Source organism: Numenius arquata, chromosome 39 (assembly GCF_964106895.1).
Source record: "Numenius arquata chromosome 39, bNumArq3.hap1.1, whole genome shotgun sequence".
Taxonomy (NCBI): Eukaryota; Metazoa; Chordata; class Aves; order Charadriiformes; family Scolopacidae; genus Numenius; species Numenius arquata.
The window spans coordinates 6283-17270 of NC_133614.1; the positions used below are offsets into that span (position 1 = coordinate 6283).

Genomic DNA, 10988 nt, shown 5'->3' on the forward strand with positions numbered 1-10988 from the left:
ATAGCTTTTGGCAAACTCTCCCTGTGATTATCACTGCTGGAAGACATGGATTCCAGCCCAAGAGGTGGGTGTGAGACACTTGGAGGGCACTGCTGTTAGAGAGAGCTGTGCATCTCGGGCATGAGCTTTCTCCAACCCTGCGCTGAGGCATGTCCCTGGCATTGCCCATGCCCCTGGCCCTCATCCTGTCCCTCCTCTCCCCCAGGCACCCTGGGGACACCCCCCTCAGTGTCCCGCTCTCTCACGGAGCCCCAGAACGCAGTCGGCTGTGCCATGAGAAGCAAATGGCTCTGCCCAGCAGCTTTCATTCACAGAATGACAGAGTAGCTGGGCTTGGAAACCACCTCAGGATGTCATCCTGTCCAAGCCTCCCCTCCTGACAGCAGGGCCAGCTGGAGCAGGTGGCTCAGGACCATGTCTGGTCCAGTTTGGAATGTCCACAAGGATGGAGCCCCCGTAAGCTCTCTGGGCAACCTGTTTCCAGTGTTTGGCCACCCTTTCTTTAAATGGAATTCCCTGGATTTCAGTGTGTCCTTTCTTCATGGCACCACTGAAGAGGGTCTGGAGTTGTCTCCTTTGTCTCTCCCATCCTTCCTCCCTGCACAACCTCTCCCACATGGCTGTGGCTTGGTTGACTAGCTATTTATTTTTTGATTGCTTCCTTGTCACTTTTTATGCTACGTTTTGACCTACAGTGTGATTTTCCAGCATGCTTTCTGGCGGTCCCAGAGCACAGTTCCCTGTTCTTTTGAGGCTGTAATTCCTGACCTGCCCTTTCTCAATGGCAGAGATTGGCCTTTTGGGTGGTGGGAAGCAGTGGGATAGAAATAATTTCCTCCTTCTGTGAGTGTTTCAGGGAGCTGTGACCACTCACTCTGTGGTGTGCCCATCCCTTGCTTTGGAGGAAGAACATTATTTTTTTCCTGCTTTTATGAGCAATGAAACGCAGAAAGCTAATGTGAAGAGAGCAATGTCCTACAGAAAAAAAAATGTTGAAGTTCAACACTGAAATGTGTTTCTTTCTCATAGTTCCTCTTTGTGGAAACTGAGGAAATGAAAGAAAAACAACATGGAGGAAGGGGAAAGGGACAACAGGACATCATCCATGGATTTTGTGCTGCTGGGAATAAGTGATGTCCCCACCCACCAGAACCTGCTCTTTCTCCTCTTGCTTATGATCTACTCAGTCACCATGGTCGGGAACATCCTCATTGTTGTGCTGGTGGTGGCAGACCGGCAGCTGCACACCCCCATGTACTTCTTCCTGGGCAATCTCTCCTCCTTGGAGACCTGCTACAGCTCCACCATCCTGCCTCGGTTGCTGGTCAGCTTCTTGACAGGGGACAGCACCATCTCTGTGCACGGCTGCATGGCTCAGTTCTACTCCTTTGGTTCCTTTGTGACTACCGAGTGTTACCTGCTGGCGGCCATGTCCTGTGACCGGTACCTGGCCATATGCCAGCCTTTGCTCTATGCAAGGCTCATGACCTGGAAGGTCTCCATACATCTGGCAGCTGCCTCTTGGCTGTTGGGTTCCCTGCTGCTGGTGGTAGTCACGGTCTTCTTATCCCAGTTGCAGTTCTGTGGCCCCAAGGCCATTGACCACTTCTTCTGTGACTTTACCCCATTGCTGGAGCTTGCCTGCAGTGACACCAGAGCAGTCACAATGGTTTCTTTCATATTTGGTATCTTGGATGTAGTTTTTCCCTTCCTTTTCACGCTGGCCTCCTACGTGTGCATCATAGCTGCCATCCTGAGGATCCCATCCAGCACAGGCAGACAAAAGGCCTTCTCCACTTGCTCCTCTCACCTCACTCTTGTCACCATTTTCTATGGCACCCTTTTTGTTGTCTACACACTGCCTAGAAGAGCCCCTCTGAGGCAGCTTCACAAAGTGTTCTCCTTTTTCTACACCATCCTCACTCCCTTGGTCAACCCCCTCATCTACAGCCTGCGGAACAGGGAGGTCAGGGAGGCCATCAGGAAAATGATGAGGAAAGCCCTGGCCTCACCCAGAGCTCATGCTCCCTTGGTGATAGAGGCAAAAGACACTTCTAGTTCCTTTGGAAGCTCTGGCTACCAGATGGCTCTTCAGAAGTGCTTGCCACTGAGAAAACTTGTGCAGTAGCAGGGGAAGAGATCTTTGGAAATATCCGGGTTGAAAAAACAATGTTGATAATGTTTGTTTTTAACTTCATAATAAACACCTTGGTGGTCTTACATGTGGGAACTGTTGAAGTGTCAAGGCTTCCTTTGCTTGAGGAGATAAGGAAAGGTGTTTGGCCTAATATGTGAATACTTTCCAAGGGACATCACGAGGGCGTCTCTCTCACTGTGGGTTCCCAGAATGGGAATCACCTCACCCTGTGGTGATATTTCAGGAGCATGAAGATCACACATGAAGATCAGCCACTTATGAAGGTCTACTGTTACTGCACTGTCAAGGAGAAAGAGGAGATTTCCAATGGATGGTTCATGTGGGTTACACCCTCACACCTCTCTCCCCTCCTCTGATCAGGGCCTGTTGCAGGCATGTCCTAGGAACCAGCTGGGGATGGTCAGGAACCTTCCTGACTGTCCCAGCCTTTCCAGGATGACAGAAGCAGCCACACACTGGCTACTTTACCAGCACCCTTGGCTGCCACTTTTCAAATCACGTATGAGTGAGAGTCACGTATGACCAATCAGCTCCCTGACACTCCCTCCACAGGTCCTTGGTCTCGAGGCACCCTGCCCCACTCAGCAGCGAGACCACAAGTTTTTGCCTTCCTCTGGCTGCCAACACTCTTGGAAGCCCTTCCTGCCACCCTCTGCATCACCCAAGCAGTGCCCAGCCTGGGGGAAGCTCTGCCCTGTGCGTGAGGAGGGTGGCGGGATGAGGAGCAGGGAAAGCTGGAAGGAGACAGGACAGCTCTGTGAAAGGCCAAGGGGGAAGACATTGCTGAAGCTGGGGCTTGACCCTGGGGGTCATCAGTGTAAGGCTCTTTCAGCTGAGCTCCATCTGTCCCTCCCCAGGAGCCCTTGTCTCGGTGCCAGCCCTGTTTCAGCTCAGAAAGGAGCACAAGAGGTGTGCTCCTCAGGGAGGTACCTGTGACCAGTCCCAGCCCAACCCCACTCCTGGGACCTGTCCTCTCCCTGCCCAGGCCTGGCTGTGCCAAGAGCCCACCCCCGGCCACCCCACCTCAGCCCATTCCTGAAAGGCTTGGGCACAGCCCTCGTTAGGAGCTGGAGCTGCCTTGGCTTTACAGGCAGGCTGGGGGCAAGACGGTGGCATGTGGGGAGGGCACAGCAGTGCTGGGAGCGGGGGCACCGGGGGGGAACAGGGCTGGGACCTATGGCTGCACACAGGGGCATTGGGGAGCTAGTGCCTCCATGGCCAGACAGGTTATGGGACCGGGGGGATGCCAGCTCAAGGGTAGGAGCACTGGGATTTTCTTGGACTTCCAGTGCAAGCGTGACTGTGGCGAAGGCGAGTGGGCAGGCTCAGGAACAGGCAACTGGAAAAGGAAGCGTTCTGGCCTCCTGCCTCCCGCTCCACTTCATCCATATAAAAGCCTGGACGGTCCTTGTGTCTCAACCAGGTTATCTTTGAAGATGAAAGAGTTGTCCGAGGCTCCTTTGTCCTCCAGGACAGTTTCCCATGAAATCCAGCCCAAGAGCTACCTAAAACAGTGTCAAGGAAGAAATATTTGACAGGGTTATGATTTAGCAGAAATTCAAGATTTATTAATGGTTTGAGGTTGATCAAAAAGTTGAATTTTAAGTGCACTTAATCATTAACCAATTTAAAGATTAACAAGGCGATTTAGTAGAATATGTTATAATTAAAACAGCGACTTAATTACAGATTTGAGAATAACAAGATTCACACTGACTTACTACACGGCACCCTAAATCAACATATATGTATGGATATATGCCTAATCACCAAACATACAAAGACACACCGTCCAAGGAGCCGCACACACACCACCCCGGTCTGTAACTGCAAGGAGCGGAGTCCTTTCGCAGGGGGCGACTCCATGAGCCGATGGGCGCCCATTTGACTCCTCACACACAGACAGACAGGCAGAAACGTGTGAATCCAGTGAAATGTAAAGATACCCAGGCTCTTCCTGCCTTGCTGAGAGCCACTCCCAGGTGACCAACAGCCTCCGTAAGAGTGGCTGTAGGGCAGAGGGAAGGGAGGCATGGAGAGTCGCACTGACCTTATGCCAGCAGGAGTTGTTGTCTTTGTATCAGCCCTTAGGAAGCCCGACCAAAGCCTCTCCCAGATTCACTGTTGGCAGGAGGATCTCCTCTAGATCCCTGTGGTCTGAGCCTCCTCCTGACGTCTGCACCCCTGGGCTAGATGCTCTGCCTGGCACTGGAGGATCAGGCCGCTCTCCTAAGCAGAGGCAGAGCTCCCTGGCACACTTCTACACCCAACCATCTCCCCCCTCCTGCCCTGTCTCTCTTTGCAAAGAAACACCACTCAGATTTGTAGAGGTGCTTCAGGCCTGCTCGTTGCTGTCACTCGCGCTCCTCTGGGTATCCAGAGAGCCCTGAGCAGTGCTTGGCTCCTCTTTAAGGACAGAACCAGAATGTCCTCCTTTAAGACATAACCAGAGTGTTCACAGATGTCTCAGGACAACGAGTGACCCCATCCATGCCCCACGCTCACCTGCTGCAGGTGCACACCCTCCTGCCTGGTGGTGATTGGGGTAAGGAGCAACTGTCACTGCCAACTGTACCGCTCAGGGCTGTGGTCACACCATCAGATAACGTAGCTCCAGCTTCCCACCAGGCTCCTGCTTCCTGCATTGCCTTCATTGCAAGGCTGCCACACAGCCTCATGGAGCGAGCACGTATTGCTCAGGCTCCTGAGCCCCCCCACAGCGCACAGGATGCCTTTACGTGAGCTGGGTGAAACAGCTGAGCTCCTGGGATTCAGCAGTCACTTGGGCTTCAGGCCCTCTCTTCCTGCTCTTCCCAGTGATCCGCACCATCATCCTGGCTACACACCTGTCCATTACAAACCTCTCCATTGGGTGCTGGAATGGAGGGATACAGGCTCTTCAGGAAGGACAGGCAGGGGGGACAAGGAGGGGGTGTTGCCCTCTATGTCAAGGGCCAGCTGGAGCGCATGGAGCTCCACCTGGGGATGGATGAAGAGCCAATGGAGAGCTTATGGGTCAGGATTCAAGGGAATGCAGGGGCAGGTGACATTACAGTGGGGGCCTGCTACAGGCCACCTGACCAGGAAGAGTGAGCAGAAGAGGCCATCTATAGACAGATAGGAGCTGGATCACGTTCACAGGCCCTGGTTCTCAGGGGGAACTTAAACCACCCCAGTGTCTGTTGGAGGGACAACAACAGCAGGGCAACAAGCAACCCAGGAAGTTCTTGGAATGCGTCAATGACAACTTCCTTCTCCAAGTGGTAGAGGAGCCAATGAGGAGAGGAGCTATGGTGGACCATGATCTTAGTACAAGGAGGGGCTGGTGGGGAATGTCAAGCTCAAGGGCAGCCTTGGCTGCAGTGACCATGAAATGGAAGAGTTCAAGATCCTTAGGGCAGCGAGGAGGGTGCGCATCAGGCTCAGTGCCCCGGAGAGCAGACTTTGGCCTCTTGTGGGATCTGCTTGATAGGGTACCATGGGATAAAGCACTGGAGGACAGAGGGGCCCAAGGAAGCTGGTTAGTATTCAAGGATCACCTCCTCCAAGCTCAGGAGCGATGTATCCCAACAAAGGAGAAGTCAGGCAAAAAAGCCAGGAGGCCTGCATGGATGGACAGGGAGCTCCTGGACAAGGTCAAGCAGAAAAAGGAAGCCTACAGAGGGTGGATGCAAGGACAGGGAGCCTGGGAGGAATAGACAGAAACTGTCCCAGTGGCCAGGAACCAAATTAGGGAAGCTAAAGCCCAGGTGAAATCAAATCTGGCCGGAGACATCAAGGGCAACAAGAAAAGCTTCTATAAGTATGTCAGGGATAAAGGGAAGACTAGGGAAGATGCTGGCCCTCTCCAGAGGGAAAGAGGAGACCTGGCCACCCAGGATATGGAGAATGACTTTTTTGCCTTGGTCTTCACCGGCAAGGGCTCTAACGACACCACCCAAGTCACAGAAGGCAAAGCCAGGGGCTTTGAGAATGAAGAACCGGCCACTCTGGGAGAACCATCTAAGTGTGAGACCATCTAAGGAACCTAATGGTGCATATTGCCCCTGAAGGTTCAATTAGATTCTGCCCTGTCACCTTCCCTGTGGTGCCTAATGGTAGGATAAGGAAAGGCGATTCGTGATTCTCATGGTTCTCACACCCAACTCTTTTCCTGACAGGAGAAATGACCCTGCTGGAAATTAATCTCTCCCGCACTGAGGGAAGATCAGTGATTCCTTCAGCCCGTGTCACAGCAGGTTCACCTGGAGCCCCAGAGACATCTCTGGGAAGCCCAGAGGGGGCAGAGAAAGTCACAGTTTGGGTTTGTGGGAGCCATGGGTGAGAGCTGAGTTCACTTCCAACCCAGGACTACAAACCAGGGATGAGATGCCTCGACTGACAAAGCTGACTCCCTTTGCTCAGCGGGGGCAAGTGAGATCTGTCCCTGTCCAGGTTTCCTGTCTCATCCCAGAAGTGACAAGACCTTTCTCACGAGTAACTCTCTGACAGGAGAAATGGCATGGCTGGAAAGAAGTGTCTCTCCAGAGGTGCAAGAGAGACCGCACATTGTCACTTCAGTCTCGTTCCCAGCAGGATCTCCTGGAGGCACAGGGACACCTCGAGGGAGCCCAGAGGGGGCAGAGAAAGTGACATCTTGGGCTGTTCCTCTGCTGCTGAGCTGGGCCGGGCTCCTGGGACGGAGGGAGCTCATGGCCATGGGGCAGCGCGGCAGAGAGACAGCTCTGCCCAGGAGCAGCTCCTCTGCCAAGCGCAGCAGGGCTGAGGGCACTGCCTGCAGGCACCGAGGGGAAACGTGTGAGGCCAGGGGAGCTTAAAAGCCTTCAGGAATGGGAGAAAGCTGAGAGCTCTCTGTGGGAGAAACCTTCACAGCCTTTGAGACAGTAAGATTCTGGCTGCAGGGCATTGACTCTGCAGTCACTGGAGGCATCTCCAGAAGCTGGCACGACCCACAGCCCATGGGATCTGTAAGTACCACTCTCAGAGTTTCTCTAGTGCAGAGGAGAAGGAGAACCTGTGGAGCAGGGCTTCCCTGCTGCCGGGGCAGAGGGACAGGGCACGATGTGATCTCCTCGATGTGCAGTATAATGCAGAGAGGCTTCCTGGAGCAGTCTCCTAAAGCTGGCATAACCCATGTCTAATGGGATCTGTCAGGAAGGCTCTCGAGGATCAGCTGGTGTTGAGAAGGATGTGTCGAGAGCAGGGCATCCCCACCACATCATCAAAGGGACAGGCCTTCTCCCCGGGATGGCTGCAGGGCTGTGAAGGTGGGTGTTCACCAGGGGTGCCCAGGGCTGTCCTTCAGAGCAGGGTCCCTGTGTCCCAGGGAACTGTGTGCCGCGGCAGGGACTCTGCCGCCTGCCAGGGTCGGCTCTCAGCCTGCCCGGGGAGCTGCCCATGGCAGTGCGGGGAGAAGCTGTGGAGGGAACGAGTGACCCCAGTCTGGGCACAGAAGGGTCCTTCTGCAGTCAAGAGGATGCTGCGGGGGTCAGGTGTGCTCAGAGCTCCACATCACCCCCAGGACATTGGCAGAGGGTCCTTCTGAAGAAGTGCAGAGAGGCAGCATTTACATGAAGGAAACAGAGTCTGTGCCTTGAGTTTTCCACTCTTGGTGGGCCGGATGGGTAGTGGGAGATAGGAATTTACACCCCTGTTCTAGAAAAGGCAACGAGACCACAGGTCTAGTGGGAAGGATTTTGAGCTGCTCCTTGGCCCGTGCACACCCAGAGATGCCCCTGGGCAAGAAACAGCCCCCGGCAGGGACAGTGCAGGCAGCAGAGACACGGGCAGGGAGTGAGAGGGAGCTGCTACAGGAAAGGTGATGGGAGGGGGGATTCCCGCACCTCCCTGCCGTCCCCTGCAGCGCAGATGTCTTCCCTGGAGCAACTCCCTGGTCTCCCTCTCCCACACAGCAGAGTCCCCAACCCCTTCATATCCCGTGGACTTAGTCCTGAGTTGCCTTCCCAGCAGCCCAACCACCCAAGAGAAGAAATGCTGGAGTGTGTGACTGTGTCTCCCTGTCCTGACTCTCTTGGCAGGAGAATTTTGGCATGTTCCCCCCTTGGCCCTGCTGCCCTTGTTCTTCCCCTTCTTTTGGCTGTGGTGGGGGGTGAGGATTCAGGTGCAGCTCAGACACTGATGCTGCATGCCCTGTCATGCAGGTGTGTCCATGGAGGAAAAGCATCCAGATGCCCCTAATATCTGGGGCTCTGGGGACTGCAGTGTGTGGGGCTGGGAGTAAGCTGACCCTCCTGTCAGGATACCCCATCTTTAGGATATTTGACTGTTTCCCTGGGGGGTTCTGCTGGGCTTCACGCTGCCCTCCAGAAGGGCACAGCTCTCCGGTGGCATCCCTGTGTTTCCTAGGAGCCCCACGGAGTAGACATGACAGTGCCAAGGCCACCTAAGTCCTGCTGGGGGGCTGGATGTAGGCATCTGCAATGAGCCCTCTGTGTCCCTGGCTGGGAGGGGAGAGCTGAGATCCTCCTCGTGTCCGGTGAGATGAGGTGAGGGCTTGGGAGAGCTGCACTTGTAAATTGGACTCCTCTGCTCCCACAAGGTTTCCCTGGCAGCGCAGCAAAAATGCCAAGGCTTTCTGCTTTAAAAACACTCCTCAGGTGTGGTGGGGAAACTAGAACAGAACACACAAATAAAGAAGTGCCCCCAGCTCTGCTCTGCAGTGGGGTGAATTGGGAGAGACAAAGCTGTAAAGCCCTTTGATGCCATGAGTGGATTTAATCTGAGATCGCTCTATGTTCCTATCGCTGTAGGGCAGGACTGAATCCTGCAGAGCCCCCAGCTCCCTTGTCGACTGTCAGCCAGCACCAACCAGAGTGTACGAGAAGGACCTGCCAAAGGTCTTCCCAAAAGGGGAGAGGCAGTTTGGTGGGTCTCTGAGAGCAATTGAATACTCTATTTGAGAAAAGTCTGCCCTATCTTCTCACTGACTTTCCTTCCATAAACAGGTCTCCAAGACCAGGGGAAGCAAATGTCCAACAGCAGCTCCATCACTGTGTTCCTCCTCCTGGCGTTCGCAGACACACGGGAGCTGCAGCTCTTGCACTTCTGGCTCTTCCTGGGCATCTACCTGGCTGCCCTCCTGGGCAACGGCCTCATCATCACTGCCATAGCCTGTGACCACCGCCTCCACACCCCCATGTACTTCTTCCTCCTCAACCTCTCTGTTCTTGACCTGGGCTCCATCTCCACCACTCTCCCCAAAGCCATGGCCAATTCTCTCTGGGACACCAGGACTATTTCCTACTGGGGATGTGCTGCACAGCTCTTTCTGTTTTCCTTCTTTATCGTAGCAGAGTTTTGTCTTCTGACTGTCATGTCCTATGACCGCTACGTGGCCATCTGCAAACCCCTGCACTACGGGACCCTCCTGGGCAGCAGAGCTTGTGTCCACATGGCAGCAGCTGCCTGGGGCAGTGTCTTTCTCCATGCTCTGATACACACAGCCAATACATTTTCAATACCCCTCTGCCAGGGCAATGACATAGACCAATTCTTCTGTGAAATCCCCCAGATCCTCAAGCTCTCCTGCTCACACTCCTACCTCAGGGAAGTTGGGCTTCTTGTGGTCAGTGTCTGTCTAGGCTCTGGTTGTTTTGTTTTCATTGTGGTGTCCTACATGCAGATCTTCAGGGCCGTGCTGAGGATCCCCTCTGAGCAGGGACGGCACAAAGCCTTTTCCACGTGCCTCCCTCACCTGGCTGCGGTCTCTCTGACTGTCAGCACTGGATTCTTTGCCTACCTGAAGCCCCCCTCCATCTCCTCCCCATCCCTGGATCTGTTGATGGCAGTTCTTTACTCCGTGGTGCCTCCAGTAGTGAACCCCCTCATTTACAGCATGAGGAATAAGGAGCTCAAGGATGCCTTGTGGAAATTGAGAACTGAGTGATTTTCAGAAGCATTAAACTGCCCTCTTTCTGCTGCAAATAAAACCTAGTGTAACTCATCACAGGCCCACACAGTCTTTGGTTGTATTTGTTCCTTTTGGCCGAGAGTTTGGGGTTTTTTGCTTTGTTTTACTTCTTATAATCTCGTCCACACTCAATGGCATTATCTGTGCCTTTTGTAAATATATATCAATCCACGTTCTCTGTGACACACAGACTGTGTAAGTGCAGAGCCGTGCTCTCTGTGTTTAAACAAAATAAAAGACCTTCCAACAACTTGTTTGTCTGAGATGCTTCCTCTGAGACCTTCTCTGGAGCTGCAGGGGCAGATCCTGTCTGCAGAGGGGGAGGGGAAAGAGTCCCGGCACAGCAGCCCTGACAAGGAGCACCAGCACTTTGGTCTTCCCAGACCTGCTCACTTCCATAGAATCATAGAATCAGAGAACGGTTCAGGTCTGAAGGGACCTTAAAGATCATCAAGTTCAAACCTCCCTGCCCTGGGCAGGGACACCTCCCACCAAACCTGGTTGCTCCAAGCCCCATCCAGCCTGGCCTTAAAACCCCTCAAGGGATGGGGCAGCCACAGCTTCTCTGGGCAACCTGGGCCAGGGTCTCACCACCCTCACAGGAAAGAATTTCTTCCTAATATCTAATCTATATCTCCCCTCTTTCAGTTTAAAACCATTACCCCTCGTCCCATTACTCCACTCCCTGATAAAGAGGCCCTCCCCATCTCTCCTGTAGCCCCCTTTGGGTATTGGAGGGCCAATACATAGTCTCCCTGGAGTTTTTTCTCCTCCAGGATGAAAAACCCCAACTGTCTCAGCCTGTCAAGGAGGCCTCCATGGATACTTCAGCCTGCAGGAATCTCTCATCATCACGAAGGTCACCATCTGGCAACTCAGCAGTCACCCTGAGCTGCGGGT

General features: G+C 53.8%; 2 protein-coding genes across 2 annotated transcripts; both read left to right on the forward strand.

The window, feature by feature from the left end:
• The first annotated feature begins 1069 nt into the window (after positions 1-1069).
• LOC141476545 (olfactory receptor 5AP2-like) lies at positions 1070-2128 on the forward strand. Its single transcript, XM_074165225.1, has one exon. It carries the CDS (start codon positions 1070-1072, stop codon positions 2126-2128), a length of 1059 nt encoding a protein of 352 aa, XP_074021326.1.
• A 7018-nt stretch (positions 2129-9146) lies between these two features.
• Positions 9147-10064, forward strand: LOC141476544 (olfactory receptor 14C36-like). The gene has a single exon (XM_074165224.1). It carries the CDS (start codon positions 9147-9149, stop codon positions 10062-10064), a length of 918 nt encoding a protein of 305 aa, XP_074021325.1.
• Positions 10065-10988: the final 924 nt, after the last annotated feature.

Excerpts from the sequence above, each read along its gene's own strand:
- LOC141476545 (XM_074165225.1), top strand. The coding sequence starts at position 1,070 with ATGGAGGAAGGGGAAAGGGACAACAGGACATCATCCATGGATTTTGTG.
- LOC141476544 (XM_074165224.1), top strand. The coding sequence starts at position 9,147 with ATGTCCAACAGCAGCTCCATCACTGTGTTCCTCCTCCTGGCGTTCGCA.